The sequence below is a fragment of the Cricetulus griseus genome, chromosome 3 (genome assembly GCF_003668045.3).
Source record: "Cricetulus griseus strain 17A/GY chromosome 3, alternate assembly CriGri-PICRH-1.0, whole genome shotgun sequence".
Classification (NCBI taxonomy): Eukaryota; Metazoa; Chordata; class Mammalia; order Rodentia; family Cricetidae; genus Cricetulus; species Cricetulus griseus.
In genome coordinates, this window is record NC_048596.1 from 153,478,652 (window position 1) to 153,496,967 (window position 18,316).

General features: G+C 42.6%; 1 protein-coding gene across 2 annotated transcripts in view; it reads right to left on the reverse strand.

Annotated features, from left to right (window-relative positions):
- The window catches only part of Ednra (endothelin receptor type A), a 52,508-nt gene extending 41,620 nt beyond the window's left edge, over positions 1–10,888 (reverse strand). For both annotated transcript variants that reach the window (XM_035441400.1, XM_035441399.1), the window contains exon 1: positions 10,469–10,888. In XM_035441400.1, coding sequence (XP_035297291.1) covers positions 10,469–10,888 — 420 coding nt within the window. The remainder of the gene's footprint in view (positions 1–10,468) is intronic.
- Between the last annotated feature and the right edge of the window lie 7,428 nt (positions 10,889–18,316).

Consider the following 18,316-nt stretch of genomic DNA (forward strand, 5'->3'; position numbering starts at 1 on the left):
GATAGGTAGGGTTTTAGTTGGGAGGGGGGTTTATAGGGGAGGGAACTGGGATTGTCATGTAAAACAATCTTGTCTCTGATTCAAATTTTTAAAAAATCTGAAAAAAAAAACCAAAAATCTTCCCTGGGATTCAGACTAACTTTAATATTTGCCTGTATCATCAAAGCACATATGTACCTTGAAGTCACAACTCTCCTCAGTTTCTCTCTGCTTTCTCAGATCCTTAGTATGTGAGTTGACTCAGGGATTATGCATACGGGGAGAAATAACAGACTTCCTTGCAATACTAAGAAGTGTAATAGACAAAGTTTACAATAGACTACATGGGTATCTAATGGTTTTGAATCAGAAAAACATCTTCCTAGAAAATTCTACTTTGTCATAATTCTGTGCCATGTTCTGATATAGTTCTCCCAACTTGTCGACTAAAATATAAATGTATTAGTATAAAGAATTATGTTAAAAGTGTCTATTTAGTATATACCTATACATGCAACAGAAGTGCATGCATGTGTGCACAAGAGTGCATGTGAGAATGTCCACATGTGCACATCTCATAACAACTGAATTAAGTCCCTGTTCACAGAAGGAGATACTAACCACAGTGAGAACGAATGAGCTGTAACCCAACGCCACCATATGCATGACTGTCAGAGGCATGATGGTGAGGCAAGAAGTCAGACACAAAATAGTAGATTGCATGAGTTGAATCCATGGAAAGGAAGCACAGAAGTGGACACTCCCTGTTGGTCAGGACAAGGATTCTTTTAGCGTTATGAGGGTGAGGGGGAATCTGCGAGCTGAAAGCATTCTGTCTTGTTACAGTGATGTGCTTGCTCACTTTGTGGAGTCAAAGAGTCATCCCCGGAGCACAGTTTTCAGTATGTATTCTGCTAGAATGTGTCTAACTTAAATTATGGTCTTCGGTGATGGGACACTACTGTAATTTTTATAGGGTTCTCTTCCATAAACAAAATTTCTGGAAATAGTTGGGGAAAAAACCCCTTAAAGAGAAATTCTACTAGACTCCAGATATTTAACTTTGAGAACCTAAGACTTAAGTCTTTCTGTGAACTAAAACCTCCCAGTGATTGGGTACTTTCTTTTCTCTCTGTCTCTCTGTCTCTCTGTCTCTCTGTCTCTCTGTCTCTCTCTCTTTCTTTTTTTTTGTACAAATATATCTGACATAAAACACACATGATACAGAGGCATAACACTCCATATTTGGCAAATAGGCATGCATCCAGGCAATGATTTTGAACAGTGTGAACATGCTCAAGACTTATATTTTAAATTAGGAACAAATAATAAAATTCTCCATTAATTTAATTCAGTGGAACTATTTCATAGCAGGTATACTTTATGTTTAAGCCCCATAAGAATGGGGAATTCTCTGGGAAGCAGAAAGGTTATGTGATAGGTAGGGCTTTAGTTGGGGTGGTGGTAGGGGAGGACGGGAGGGAGAGGAAACTGGGATTGACATGTAAAACAATCTTGTTTCTAATTCAAATAAAAAAATGAAAAAAAAAAAGAATGGGGAATTTGACCCATAGTTCATGGTGATATGGATGGACTAAAGGTGTTATGTTAAATAAAATAAGCTATGTCAAAGTAAGGAGAACATTTTATCACATGTTAGAAGCTGGAAAATGATGCCAGATGAGTAAAAGACAGAATAGGGGTTACCAGGAAATGGGGGAAGAATGAGACTAAGAGATGACTAAAGGATACAGAGCAGCTGGGAGTGAGTAACTTGTAATGTTCTGTGGTAAAGACAGCTGAGAACATTTAACTGTAGGCTTCAAATTAGAGAGAAATGTGAGGGAGAATTCTGAATGTTGCCCACACAGCAAATGGTGATGGACGCAGATAACGGGATCCTATCATCACACATTGTACCACACATGCAGAAATGCCTCTTTATCTTGTATATACAATAAGAAAAGAAACTCACAAAAGAGGTGTGAAGTGTATAAGATTGAGAGACATAAAAGGCTAGTTTTGGGTAGGTAATACAAGTTAGGATAGAAAGTGAATGAGTATAACACTTTGGACTCACCAAGATAGGAAAGGTAATGGAGTATTTTCTCTGAATTTGTCAAATGCAAATGGACTTGACATTGTTTTTTTTTTTCATTTTTTAAAAAATTTATTATGTATACAATGTTCTGCCTGCATGTATGCCTGCAGGCTGGAAGAGGGCAACAGATCTCATTATAGATGGTTGTGAGCCACCATGTGGTTGCTGCGAATTGAACTCAGGACCTCTGGAAGAGCAGACAGTGCTCTTAACCTCTGAGCCATCTCTCTAGCCCAGACTTGACATTGTTAATGCAATCATTTCCTATATATAATTGTATTTAGTTATTGTACTTATTGTATATAGTTTATCTATGTTAGTTAAAACCTTTGCTTTTTATTTAGACAAAAAGGGGGAAGTATTGTGTGATATTTTGTTTGTGTTCTGACAAATAAATCTTGCCTGGAGATCATAGAGCAGAGCTAGGCACTACTTAACCATGGAAGCTGGGTGGTGGTGGCTCATGCCTTTAATCCCCGTACTCAGGGGAGGTGGAGACAAGAAGTTATAAGGTGGGGGTAGAGACAGGACCTCAGCCTTTTTTGACGGAGGAAGGAGACAGGTAGGAAGCAACTGGTGGCTGGCTGCTCCTGGTTCTCTGGTCTTCCAGGTTTTTACCCTAATATCTGACTCCTGGTTTTTATTGATTAAGATTAATTAGATTAATGCTTCAGTAGACAAATCCAGACCTTTGAGTATGCCAGGCAAGCACTTCGCTAAATTACACCCTCAGCTCCCCATATAACCTTTTATTCAATTGAAACTTATTTTGAGGCCCCTTCCTCTACCCAGTTTATAAGGAATGTATTTTCTTTCTTCTCTCCCTATTTTATTATTCTCAGCATTTATCCTATATTTGCATTTACTTATTTACCTTCCTTGTATCTATTCTTCCTTAATATCTAAGCTCCATGAGGGTGAGGGTGTCTGTGTTTTGTTTGCTACTATTTCCCCAATGTCTTTATTGTACAGTAAATGAAGAAAATTTAGGAAATAAAGTCTTAATGAAACTCAATAATCAAATGGTTATTTGCCATTCCTTTTACCTGTGAATATAAACTTGAACTATTGGAGTCCTGCTTTGTTTAAATTGTTCCTTCTCTACTCACTTTATGTTTAGAGTGTTTTACCTGCATGTATGTCTGTGCATCAGGTGTTGCCTGGTGCCCAAGGAGAACATAAAAAGGCATGGGTTCCCTGGAGCTGGAACAACAGATGGCTGGGAGCTGCCATGTGGTGCTGGGAGTCAAACCTAGGTCCTCTGCAAGAGCAGCCATTGCTCTTAACTACAGAGCTACCTCCCCAGCCCCAAGTCCTGAGTTTGAGCAAGGACCATGAAAAGTTTGATCTCATTACTCTTAGATAAGTTGTTAAAAAAAACTAGAACTCTGATGAAAGAGGATTTAGAGTCTAAATTCACAGTAGTATGTGTGCAATTGACAGTAAGAGTTTCTGAGGACTCATCTGATTCAGGATCCTGAAGTCAAAGCACAGTAGGGGATAGTTCTAACACTCCATATTTAAAATAAAAATGTTGATGTTAAAATTTAGATACAAGGCTATGGACAATTTACTTTGAATGACACAGTCAGTTTTATTATTGCACTTAGTTTCAACAGTTCTCAGTGCGCAACAGTTTCTCTGGAAAAACTGGCCCCAGTTAAAAACAAAATTGTAGATGCAGGAAGTCATCATCATCACTCCCAAGAGAGCATGGTGGGTCCCGAAGGCAGCCTTAGAATCCCAGCAGGGTGTCAGGTCTATTCTGACGAGACTTCCCCAAACAGTGCACTTTACTGCTCCAGTCTAACCTCAGCTTGGAGGCCACACATTCATTTCTGTCCCATTCACCTCACTGTGCACAGTCCGTATGAAGTGGATCCCCTTCTGCAACTCATAAACCTACACTACCAAACCACATCAGAATAAAAGAACCGAGGCCATCTGCTCTTGCCAATCAGAATACTGGAATCAAGGCATCACACACACACACACACACACACACACACACACACACACACACACACACACACGTACATCATGTGAAAATCATTGTCTAACTGGTTTCACATGTGCATTTTATGTTCAGTATGGAATAAAGCAAATTCTGGGAACGAGGTGAACTCTTTGGTGGAGGAATCCTATCAGCCACAAGTTCAGTCACCTCTTACACTTCCCAACAATAATGGAAACCATCTTCCCCTCCTTGGCCAGGGGAACAATCCCACAGTTACGAATAGCTTCCATCCCCCATAGCTGAAGTGGGGAAAGCTGTGCTGTAAGGCAAATGCCAAGGGTTAGCAGAGCAGACCCACATGAGAGTAATTACATAACATGACCATGAGAGAAAGCAGTGAGGTTCCCAGACACAGGAAATGAGCAGTCAGAAAGGGAGGGAGGTAGACCTGGACAGGGTTCTGAAGTCTGTCCAGACAGCAACTTCCTCAAAACAAACAGAAAACTGGCTAATAAATTATCACTCTGTCGTTTCATGTGTACATTTATTCTTAAATAAGCCATTTAGATGGATTTTTGCAAAGAGCATGTCTTCACAATGCCAGAAATGTAACTCATTTCCTATTCTCTGAAAGCAAATGAAATGTTTTGTGATATGCATGTCCATTTTGATATTCTAAATCACTGGTGATTTAAACATATCTATCTAAATCACATCATAAATAAGTGTAAATGAGTATTGAGTAATTATTTTGGAAAGACTTTTTGACTGGTTATATATTCCCAAAGAGAGAGGAAATTATGCAGCATAGTTCCTGAGCCATAGGAAAAGAATTCTTGGCCTCTAGAAACAGAGGGATGGGGTCTCTTCTGTCACAGTGTGGTGTTCTGTTTCTCACAAGTTTTTCTTAGATTTATGAGCTCCATGACATTCTGATTTGTAGGGGGTGGGAGAGTAGTAAGTCAATAAATTCAGTAATCAAGTCTGCTTTTAGGTCTGGAAGGAAAGCAGCCTAATAGAGTCAACTACAGTGATTTTTTGTTTGATTTTTTTTTTAAAAAAAAACAACTCATTCAAGTATTTTAAGCTGGGCATAGGAGACACAATGATACATGGGAATGATGGCAACTTGCCTCGAGGAACTTGCAGGCAAGCAAATAAATTTACAAATACAATGGAGCATTACTAAACGGTCTCATAGGGTTAATGGAGGGTGTTGTGGGAGTACATGGGGAGGCAGTAAACCTAGTCTGGGTCGGGAATGGCTGCCAGACAGAGAGATGCTGAGGCTGAGTTCTGAAATACAAAGTGTAATAAGCCCAGCAGAGGGATGAGGGAAAATCATCTGAAGTGAATAGACATCTTGAGATCTTGGTTAGGTCAGGGGCTGGAGTAGATAGAAGCCTAGAGAGGCAGGAAACATGTACGGCTGGGACACAGAGCACCAGCAAGGGACAGAGGTCTTAACAAAAGGAAATGGTTTTCTCTATTAAAATTTGAGGGCAGCTAATTTCATGATTGTAACACCACTACTGGCATGAGTGAAAAGGTCTGCTTCTCTCTGTTGAAGATGCAGTGAAGGGAAACAGCAGGATCACCACACATGGAATTTGATAGGTAATTTAACTTGGAAAATATGATGAGTAGACAACAGGTATCTAGTCTGTAAATGAAGAATCCTTGTGTTAAATTACCATCATCATCATCTGAAGGTCTCATAAAAATCCATTACAGGGACCAGAGAGATTGCTCAGCAAGTAAGAGCACTGGCTGCTCTTCTAGAGGACAGAGTTCAATTGCCCACACCTCCATGGCAGCTCACAACTGTCCGTAATCCAGCTCCAAGTGATAAGACACCCTCATACAGACATACATGCAGGCAAAACACCAATGCAATAAAACAAAAATAAATACTTTTTTAAAAAGAAAAGAAAAACTTATTAGAAATGAATTTCAACAGTTAAGGCTCACGTCAACCCAGAACAAGCATTAATGAGCGTCTATGTTTGAGATAGTTGATGTAGAAGTCATGACAAGTTATTTCTGAGACCCAAACTGTCTTGGTGATTGGCTGTGACATAAAATGACAGTTGTACTACTGTCCCCCGCCCTAAAGAGTACAGGATGCCGGAGACTGGGTGAACACGGAGAGTAATGAGAGTAAGTAAAAGCCTTTCGTTACTACCCTGCTCAGATCCTCTGCCAGAGAGAGGCCCTGGGAACCTTGGCTTCCCATTGCAAAATACTCTTGATGGTTTCATACGGAAACTACATTTGCTTACTTTTGGTTGCTGCTCCCAGTAAGGGGTGGTTGCTTAGAGCAGGACACAATTAGTAATCACCAGTTAGCACACTCTGACTCTGTGATTCTCAGGGATCTACTTCTTGCTATGTGCTAGATGGAGGCACTATCTGCCTACTGTACTACCTAAAGAGCAAATGGAGGCACTATCTGCCTACTGTACTACCTAAAGAGCAAATGGAGGCACTATCTGCCTACTGTACTACCTAAAGAGCAAATGGAGGCACTGTCCACCTACTGTCCTACCTAAAGAGCAAATGGAGGCACTATCTGCCTACTGTACTACCTAAAGAGCAAATGGAGGCACTGTCCACCTACTGTACTACCTAAAGAGCAAATGGAGGCACTATCTGCCTACTGTACTACCTAAAGAGCAAATGGAGGCACTATCTGCCTTCTGTACTACCTAAAGAGCAAATGGAGATACTGTCCACCTACTGTCCTACCTAAAGAGCACCACAGCTTGAGGTTGTCGCTACGGAGGACCTGTGTCACTAAGCTCAATCTTTTGCCTCTCCTCATGGCCATAACTCTCATTCATTTTACCCTGTGTCTCTCATACATATGTTTTCCCTCATTCTTGTCTCTGCTTAAAAGACAAGGCGCAGTGCCTTATGGGAACATCTGTGTGAACATCTGGGTAAATTATTATCCTGAAACTACATGCTGCCAAGCTTTGGCCCACCCACAAACCCCACTTTTGAGGTTTCTACTTTATTACAAATCATAGCTTATATCCTGACAGGCAAGACTACCTGATATAAATATAATTTTATAAGTCATTGAAGAATAAAAATTAGTAATTCTATGTTTCTAACCAATATGCTAACTGGGGATTAGTTTTGATCCTCAAACACAGAGTTGCTATTTGCATTGTGTTCCCATCCTAACATGCGAACGTTTTGTGAAGATATTAATACACTTGGCCAAATTTTATATTGCTTGAAGTTGGGATATTAGACAATGCATTTTCCTGGCAAACTGAATCCATCTCCAGTATACAGTACAGGCTGGAAGTCCGGGCATAGGGAAAACCATGCAAACTCTTTCCTTCCCTCATGCTTTTTATTAGGCTTCTTTTGCAGTTATGCTATATCTGCTTTTTTGAGACACTAAAAATTAGAGTTGTCCTTTGATCAGGTTTGTCATAGCTGTCCCTCAGCACTACTACTTGCAAGGCCCTTGTATGTTTGAAAACCCAGAAGCCAACTGGCATTCATTTGCCCTCTGTGTCCCTCCTGCTTCACATTCTGTTTTGTTAGATTTTGTGATTTTTCTCTTGTCATTCATGCATGAGGGTGTGCGTGCAAGCAAGGTCTGGAGCCATTTCTCCTCATTTTCTAATTATTTCTTCCTAATGCTACATATACACTCCAGATGTAATCCAGTTTTTTATTTAAGAACTTTAAATGCCTTGATAGAAACTATGTGGGGTCTAGCTCACTGATACATATGCCCAGAGACCAATAAAAGCCACTAAGCTACCTGGCTAATGACAGATGGGAAACATCTCAGCTATGTGACACTTGCTGCAGCCTCTTAAGCTAATGGCAGTGCTGTTTTCTTTCCTAGCAAGAGGACTGAGATAATTATTTAAAATTTTAATATTTAAATCTTTTTCAAATTTATTTTAATTTCTAAAACTCATATTGGCCCACTGACTCATGTTACGTTTAAAACATAGGAATTAAACAACTACAGTCATGTGATGTGAAAGCACCATGACCAAACTGTCCATGTTACTTCAAATTATAACGAGGTGCGTCAATCATGAGAGTCCCCAAAGTGAAGAAGCCTGGAGTTGGACAGCAATGTGTCAGTCTATCACTATGAGAACACAAGGTAAATTGTATTTGGATTTCTACAATAGTCAGAACTCTCTCAGCTAACATGACCCACCATCAAGAGATGAAGTTTAATGTGGGGATCGGCAGGAGCAAGATGTAACCATCCCCCTGGCCCTGCCCCCTGCAGCTGCACCCATTGGTTCCCCAAGAGACAGCTTGGCATAGGATTGCATCTACAGAGCATGCTTCAGACAGAGCAGGAGAGGGGAGTTAGTTTAGAGATGGTTAATCATTCTCCTGAACAAAGATAAACTCATTATCCAGTGTCTACGAGCAAACAACCAATAATCTCCTGAGACTGGAGAGTCAAATTCTGACCAAAAGTCACAACAACCTCTTAAAATCTGTCCTTGAAGAAGGACATCACAAGAAAGTGTTTATTAGGTACTCATGACAACTCATAAGTGGAAAATCAAAATCTTTTTAAGTGAAAAAAAGTAAATTTTGAAGCATATGCTAAACATTTTTAATTAATTATGCATTTTCAACTTTGCATAACAATTTAGTTCCAAAATTCTGTTTTATGTTCAAAGTGAAATCACATGCATTCATACTTCTGGGAAAGAAATAGTATGTAATTTTTTGGTTATTCATTGTCTAATTTCTCTACTTTTTCAAAAAGTGCATGGTATAATTTTGAAAGATAATTAACATTCAAAAAAGTATCAGCTGGGGCTGGAGAGATGGCTCAGCCATTAAAGGCGAGGCTCACAACCAAAAAAGTATCAGCTGGGTCGGGTGGCACATGTCTTTAATCCCAGCACTCAGGAGGCTGAAGCAGGAGGATCTCTGTGAGTTCAAGGCCAGCCTGGTCTGCCTAGGGAGCTCAGGACAGCCCAGGCTAAGCAGAGAAAGCCTGTCTCAAAAACAAAACAACAGACCACTGCTTCTACCTTTAGTGCTGGTGTTTGTGGTGTCTTTATGAGAATTCACTGTGTTTTAGGTACATTTACTACAAACAGGTAGGCTACTCCAGGCTACCCTGATACTCATAATTTAATTGGCAAAAGCAGTTAAAGTAACATTTTTTAATTGTATCACTTAGAACAGTGGTTCTCAACCTTCCTAATGTGTGACCCTTTAATACAATTCCTCATGTTGGGGTGATCCCCAACCATAAAATTATTTCATTGCTACTTCATAATTGTAATTTTGTTACTGTTGTGAACCATAGTGTAAACATCTGATATGCAACCCCTAAAGGGGCCATGACTTCTTGAAAACAACTGACCTAAAATAATTGATTTCTGTGGCCCAAAAGGATGAAAAGGAAGACGGGGAGGAGAAGAAATAAGAAGGGAGAAGAGGATGGGGAGGAGGAGAAGGAAGGGGAGGAGTTTGACTTCACACTAGAAGAGGTGGGGGAAGAAAGAGGGAAGAGAGAGGAAAAGAAGGAGGAGAGAGAGGGGGAAAGGAAAGAAAAGGAGGAAGGGAGAAAGAAAGTCTGGGGAAAGCAATTTCCTTAGGTTTCGGGTGAAGACATCTCTTAAAATGTGGTACACATATGCCAATTTCATTTGACTTTTACTGTGCTTAAACTTTTTTTCAGCAATTTTCTCTCACAACAGAAAATTTGGAATAATTTGCTTCTTTTGGTTTTAGTTTATTTTACTTAAATAGTCTCTAAGGCAAGGCGCCCTCAGCAATGTTTAGACACCCATCACTCCCCATGGAAGCATCAACTCTTCTTCATCCTCTTTGGACCCCTGTTGCCTAGCTCAGGGATGGGCACACGTTACAGCTGAATGTGGGTACGAGTAACCAGGCCTATTTTAAATGGTTTTGGTGAGTATTTCAGTCCTGGCCTTCTATCGGTGGATTTCATTATCTCCAAGTCACCAGACACAGAGAGAAGCCAGAAAGTCCTTCAGCCTCAATCATCCGTCGGGCACCCAGACTAAAATAGAAGCTTTCACTTGAAGCTCTCTCTGCTGTGGGTGTGAGTTCTGAACAACATCTCATTGAAAGATAACTGAAATTGAATATATATTTAATCTTATGTTCATTGGGAGCTTGTTATAGCTCACCCTAAAAACTAAAAAGAAACTTCCAGCCATCGGTTGCCCTAAGACCGCCCGTGGAGCTAGCAAATGGGGCACTGGCCTGGGAACCCACTTAACCCTTGAAATACTGTTTCACCAACAGCTAAGTTAGAAAATAGTCTAATACACAACAATAAAAATCTTAAAATGTCAATCAGCTATAAGATAGCAGAAACAAGTCTCCCAGTCAGAACAGAGCAAAGGGTCAGAGGTCAACGAAGTCCAACGAAGTCCTCCTACCTTAAACACATTGATGGGGAGATCAATAACCACGTAGATAAGGTCTCCTAGGGCTAGGCTGGCTATGAGCGCATTGGGGCCATTCCGCATGCACTTGTTCTGGTAAATGATCCTAAGCAGAGTTGCGTTCCCCACCATTCCCACGATGAAGATGGTGCAGGATATCACAGTGGTAATGTATTTGAAAGCGGATGTGATTTTAGTCTGCTGTGGGCAATAGCTATGCATTGAGCCATTGCTGGGCAGGACCAGATTGGTGGGTCGATGAGTGGTACCCAGGAAGTTGAACTCTGTCCCCGGATAAGGGGTGAAGTCCTCCACATGACTGCTTAGATTTGTGCTGTATCTCTCAGGATTATCACTGAATACTCCTCCCACCAGGGCCAGCCAAAAGGATGCCATGAGGCAAAAAGTATCCATCTTAATGTAAATAGGAAGAAATGTCTTACGTTGTTTTTACACCTTTCTTTCTTTCACCTGGAAGAAAACAAAGTAGGAAAATTATTATTATTATTATTATTATTATTATTATTATTATTATTATTATCGCTGCTATTGTTATTATTATTTGCTACAAAATCTAGCTGCCCCCAAAGATCATAGGTATTGAGTGTTCACTAATTTAATGAAAATATAAGCCACATTTGGTAATTAGATACAATTATGTCAGGCTATCCACGGCAGATCAAAATAGAAAAGAACAAAGATTCATTACAGCAAGCAACGAATCCCTCACCACCCCCAAGTCCTGGCTCTAGCTACAGCTCTATCTGTGTCTAGAACACAATTGGAATAAAGATGTTTCAGTTTTCCTTAAAGATAGCAGTTTTTTTTTCTCTTAATTCAGGCTAATGAGAACCCGAATCTTCCAGAAGTGAGACACGAACCTTTTTGGTAAAAGAAGAAAAGTTACTTCATATTGAGGCACAAAATAGAAGAATCTGATTCTGTGACTAAGAATTCAGCATTCTCCAGTGAGTGCTGGTTTTCACATGGTGGGGACAGGGGCATCAGAGCATTAAAGTGTTCACTTAAAGCCAGAAGTCTGCTTAACACTGAGAATACACTAACAATTCAAGTTATAATGAAATGTGAAGTAGTTTGCATACTCATACCTTCTCTATCTCCAGCAACACAAAACGGAAAAAAAAAAAGAAAAGAAAAAAGATGACTGATGAAAAGATTGCATTTGAAACCCTTGACAATTAATGAGTAAAATCCACATATTTTAAACTCCCCTTCCCCACCACGATACCTGTCAATGGGCGTTATGAGTGTCAGGCTTTCCCAGACTAATCACACTGGTTTGCCAAGAGCTAGCTGGCTTTGTACTATCTTGCAAGCATCCTATCCACCCAGGTTTGCCAAGAGCCAGGCACTGTGCCGAATACGTCATGTGCTGCTGCTGTCTAGCCCATGTGATGATCCCATGAAGTCACACACAGGTCTATCAGGAGGACAGAAAAGCTAAAAGGAAATCCCACTAGCTCATGAGGCCACAGATGGTTGCAAATCCACAAATCTGAGGTAGCTCCATCTGACTCCAAACCTGAGCTTTAATTATTAGACCACCCTGTCTCTCATTTTCACACTTTATTTGTGCCAACAACATACTGAAGATGTCTCCAGAGTTTAGACAGAGCAGCAGACTGGGAGGGATGGTCAGGTATGATCAAAAGACTACTGACATTCATTTGTTTTGTCACTTGCAAAGGGTGCATGGTCCCTGTTGCCCAGTAATCTAGTTTTTTTTTTTTTTTTTTTCTCTCTAACTCTTAGAGACAAGACACTAAGACGATAGAAAACCGAGGGAGGTCAGTGGTGAGAGGCTAACAATCAAAGGCAAATAGCTCTTTCTCTTTCAGTGTTTTGTACCTTTCTTTTATTAATCTGTAAATGAAGACCATAACTTCATTTATGGGCAGTGGTGTGTGTATCTAGGGCACTCACAGCTAATCCTAAGTTTTGAGACTTACATTCTTTTTCTGGAGTCTGCTCAAGGCTGTTCCTGACCACTTTTAGGAATTTTGATAGTAGTCATGGGGCATCACTTCATTTAGGCTTAGTCAGTGTGTGGACAAACTAATAAATGTTGACTTGGATAGGAAGTATAAGGTAAATATCAGCAGAGAACTGTGTACTTTTGTTTTCCAAAACAACAACAGCATTTTATACACCACACCTGACAGACACCATTTGTTTCTTGACTCGAGCTTTACCACAGTAGTGGCAGAAGCTACGTCGTCTGCACTTCATGTGAGAGAAAATGAGTCTTGAGGTGAAGTGACTGGCTTCACAGCCTGAAAGTGGCAGGACAGCCATCTCTTCTGGTAGCTGGGTTATAGGGTTTCACTTGCTGCCGTGATTTCAAAGCCAGCGACCTGTTATCCACCTGTCACCTCTGTCACTTCTGCTCACCCTTAATTGTAAGTAGTTTACTGATTTCCTCTCTCATCTCTTATAGCCCAGAGTATCTGGCTGAATTATTAGTAGGCCTGCAAAATATCATCACTTCCTTTCCCAGATGGAGATCAGAATTCCAAGCACAAAGCTTGTTAAAATCTGCTTCTTTGAATAATGAGGGAGGCACAATTCTTTAACTTCTTCATGACTAAAGTTCCTAGTTTTCCAACAGGGATGGAGTATTCAGTAATAGTTTTCTTAAAAATGAGAGGCAGAGGTCTTTCCCATAACAGAATAGCTTCATGACCTATTAGGATCATCCAAGAGGTGACTTCATGAACCACTTGGTTGTCGCTGACACTGTACCTTGTGAAGAGCCTCCCTGTGCTCATAAGAGCCTGCTGCTTTCCTCATCAGCTACAGGCACTAAGAAGGTCAAAGCCTGGCTTCTCATCTTAGTGTCAGCCAGCTACCATTAACTTGCTTCCTTCCTCCCTTGCTTCCCCCCAACAAAGACACTACCAAAGAACTCATTTCTCCTGACACCTCTGTCAGCTCTCCACATCTAAGGGACATCTGTCAAAAACATGTGGATACCATATTGCCACAGAGTGAAAAAACACAAAACCAAATGAAAGAAACCTCCTTCTTTACATGCTTCCCCCAGGATGGATCTGGAGCTCATTTGGGTGTGTTCAAGTCAAGCTTTGCTAGGCATCTGTTGTCCTCAGCCACAACTCTGGAGAAGCAACCTACATTCAAAACAGAAGGACATGTCTAGGGATTCAGTATTTCTCCTTTTGTGGATCCAAGGTTTTGGAGTGTTTTAACAAACACCGAACCCTCAGCACTTCACCTATTTAGCATATCAGACTCTCAGGACAAAAGTTCACTTGCGGTTAGCAATTTGGAAATTCTCATGGCACCCAAACTGCACATGTTTAGGGCAGGTAATTTGCATGACACGGTTCCAAGGTATTGCTCAGCTGGCCAACACTTTAAAAACAGATGGGTTGGTGGGGGTGGGGGATCCATAAACAATACAAGGGGAGGAAAAGTTAAACTACGAACTTTTGTTCCGATTCTCTGTGGGTCTGCTTTCTGGCTCTCCTTGGTGGCCCCGACCGACTCTAATATGTCTTCACCCCTTGTCTGCAGGGTGAGGCCATTAGGGTGGTGTAAACAGACTTGGCTTATCTACAAACTGCTAGTGTTCTGCACGTGAAAGGCAACAAGTGCCCTTTAAAGGACAGCACGGAGCAAACAGCCCAGACCTCCCACAACAGACAGATTTCCAACATTAGCTGCTGCAGTCGTGGTGTGTGAGAGGAGGGGTTCATTGACGGTGGATCTTCACAGTAAGTGTCCTTGGCTACACACACCCAGGGTGCGGGATGCGAAGAGGCTGAGGGGCCAACTTCATCAGTAGGCTTTGGAGCAAGCCTTGGGCATGATGCTACTGAAAGCTCTTGCCGGCCTGTGGAGAAAGAGACGCTCCTGGGCCAACTTCTTTTTCCTAAAAATCAGAGTTTGCCTGGGGATGTAAAATGCTTTTGAACTGTGGTCAAAGCTCATCACCGCACTCCCACACCCCAACCCACCCCGCGCTGGGCTCCTGGGAAGGCGACCCACATTAGGCGCCAAGACAGGTAGGTGCCAGCCCCAACTGCGGCGTTTTTTGGGGTGCTGTGCTCCTCCCAGCCGATCGTCCCAGGCTTCCACCCTGTCCCTCATCTCAGTCCTGGTTCCCATTAGGAAAGACTTGCACCGACCTTGGAGCTCCTTGAACACAGACACCGCCAGGTCCGCGCCTGGGCCAGACCGAGCCGGAGTGGGAGAACGAGGGTGGCGCGCAGCGTGTCCGGTGGCTGGGGCTGCAACACTGCCTCGATTTGAGGAAACTTCGCCGGCAGGGCCGGGCTCCTTCGGGGGAGATCTCGCTCAGCCTGCACCTCCAGCGATGATCCGGAGGATCAGAGAGAGAGAGAAGCTTCTCACCTCCCCCGCACCGTCGCCAGGCTAGAGGAATGGGTGTGTGCGCGAGTCTCCCAAGCAAAAGCAAACTCCGGAGGAACACGCCTCCAGCGGTCCTTCCCAGGCTCCACAGGCTTCCAGACCTTCCCCTCCACTCTGGGACCGAACTGCAGGAGCGTCCTATCCCTCCTCCCCTCCAGGGAGCAGCCACCAAGCTGCAATGCTGCTGCCCCCGCCAGGCCCCGAAGGGCAGAAATCTTTAACTATTTCCTTTCTGAGATAAAGCTGGGGGTGGGTCTAGGAGGGGTAGGGGAGGGAGTAGAGAGTAACAGACCGGAGTTGGGCCGGGCGTTAGGAAGAAACTCAAGACACCAACCAGGCCATGAGAACCAGCGCGTTTGATCTCCAGGAGGATGCCAGGGCCCAGGGGTTGTGCCTCCTTTGTTCTCTGTCAACTTTGCTTAGCTTGTGAGTCCTCCTCACCTTAGAGGGAGTTTTGTCCTGGATCAAGTGAGCCCTGCAAGACTCCAAAACCTTAGCTCAGGGCAGGGGGGAAGCTGGAGAATCTGTGGAAGGCTCTAGTGCATTCGCAGAGACATAGTGATGTCCAAGTAATTGAAATGAGAGTGGCAGACCCTACAGAAGACGGTATCTTTATCACAAGAGTGTGTCAAGACCGTATTGTAAGAAGGGAGAGTAAGAGAGATGAGGACCAAAAGCTATTGCATGTGAGTTAACACCTGGGTTCCTCAGAGGAGGCTTGTCTGCATGGATGCCCTATAGCTCATTGGTTCCCTGAAGTAGCGGTGGTGGAATCGTACCTCAGTTTGTTCTTGGGACCTTAGGGGAAGGGGTATAGGGGACTTACATCTCCCCCTGGGAAGGAATTTTAGCAACCTCACAGCATGGTGGCCGGATTCCAAGAAGAAATGTCCCAAGAGAGAGGAAGGAGAAACTGCTACCTATGTAAGGCCTCGGCCCAGATACTGGCACCAGTGAGCTTCTGCTTCATTCTGTTCGCCACCGATCCCAGATTAAGAAGTGATGACATAGAGACCCCACTTGTCAATATGAGGAGTGTCAAGGAATTCAAGGTCCATTTTGTAAAAACATTAATGAGATAACAGAATAGCACGGTGGAAAGGACTTAAATATTCCTCTAGTTGTGTTGGGCCAGGCATTATCCTGTGCATTAATTTGGGCTACCTATAGCTTGTCCGGGAAGCAGCCAGAATAATTGTTTTGGCAAGCTGACATGACTTTCCAGGAAGAAAAGTTGGTGCCTCCTCCCAGAAGAGGCAGTGCTTAACTTGGTGTGTGACATGTACTGGGCCTCAGGCCTTACTCACCCCCAGGGCCAGAAGCTTGAGCAGTGTGTGACTGAATGTGCCAGTCATCTACTCTCTTCTGCGGCACCCCCAGTGGTCTCCACCTCTTGCTGGTCCCATCCTGGTACAGAACTAGTCAATAAACATTCTCTTTCACACCCAGTAGGATGTTTACTATTTAAACATAAATGAAACCAGAAAAAACACAGTATTAGCATGGATACCGAGCAACTTCTGTCTATCGTGGGCAGGGGTATAAAACAGATCAATAGCAGGGGAAGACAGAACCGTGTTCCTCAAGTAACTAAGCATAAAATTAGTATGTGGTCTAACATTCTGATTCTGGAGATATAAGCAAAATAGGCAGGGGATGTTGGTTTTGTGGACAGAGGAAGGCCCAAAATGCAGAAACAAAATGGAGATTGGTTTGTGTTCTTTGTAAAGTGGGGCCCAGAAAGCAGGTCAGTGGAGGTACCTGCTTGGCTGAAGTTCTTAATTCAGGTTAGCTTTTGTGTAAGTGTTTAAGATAATTCCACCTAATGGGCTTATTTGGGGAATTTGTTTATTTGTGTGTGAGTGTGTGTGAAGGTCAAAAGGCAACTTTGGGCAAACATCTTTACCCACTGAGCTATCTTGTGTGCTCACTGACTCCTCAAAAGTCATAACAGCTTAGTTTCTGTTTAATAACATGGGCTTCAGCTCAAGTGAGTCCATTTTGAATGTGTTTCCGCTTTGCTCTGTTTTTTTTTTTTTTTTTTTGTTTTTAATTTAACACTATCGTCACATTTATAGAAGAGACCTACAATAGTCAAAACCAGAGAGAAGGTAGAATAGCAATTCCCAGGGCCATGGGGAAGGGGAATTTACTGTTTCATGTGTTTAAGAGTTTTAGCTTGGGTGATGAAGGCTCTGAGATGAGTGGTGGTGGGAGCTACACAGCCACCCATACTGAGTGCTCATAAACTGTGCACTGGAGAATGGTTAAAGTGATGGATGGATGCATACAATGTACCGTTTCCCAGGAAGAAACAAATCTCGAGATAAAAACCCACCTTGCTTGTATGTCCTGTTATCTATAAAGTGAGTTTACTGCCTCTTGGAAGAGAGACCTTCAAATCTGAATAAGTATGCTTATGGAAGCTACCAGACCAGCGGTTCTCACCCTTCCTAATACTGGAGCCTTTAATACAGCTCCTCATGTTTTGGTGACCCCAACCATAAGATTATTTTCTTTTTTTATTTGACTTTTTTGAAATTTAAATTAGAAATAATCTTATTTTATGTATCAATCCCAGTTCCCTCTCCCTCCTGTCCTCCCATACCCCTTCAACCCCCCCCCCCAATCCACTCCTCATCCACTCCAATCGGAGACTGAGGACTTCCATGGGGATCATCAAAGTCTGTCACATCAGGCTGCCCCTGTGTTTTAGACTGAGAGAGTATCCCTCTATGGGGAATGGGCTCCCAAAGTCTCTTCATGCACTAGGGATATATCCTGGTTCCACTACCAGAGGCCCCATAGACTGCCCAGGCCTCCTAATTGTCACCTAAGCTAGGGGCCCTGGTTCCGTCCTATGCTGGTTCCCCAGCTATCTGACTGGGGTCCATGAGCTCAGGTCAGCTGTTTCTGTGGGTTTCCTCAGAATGGTCTTGACCCCTTTATTCATCGCTCCTCCCTCTCTACAACTGGATTCCTGGAGTTCAGCTCAGTGCTTAGCTGTGGATCTATGCTTCTGCTTCCACCCTAAGATTATTTTCATTGCTACTTTGTAACTGTAATTTTGTTACTGTTATGAGTCAAATGTAAAATTTTTGGAGATAGAAGTTTGGCAAGAGGGTGGTGCATGACCCACAGGGTGAGAATCACTGCACCAGACTGCTTTGTCTTTAGAAAAGCTTACCCCTGCCTCAGAGGTGAGACCCTATAGATGGTCCTTACCAGTGCACATTTAGCTTCTGTTTGTTTTACTTTGAAGACAATGGCTGCAGTGAGCTCAAATTAATCTGTTTTGGCCAAATTTACGTCACTTCTGGTTACCCCTCCATGTAGGCAGGACAGCATTCTCACCCCATATCCTCTGTGGTCCCTGTTTAGCACTTCCCAAGGGTATTCAAGGAGTATATTTAGCCAGGTCCTCTAAGC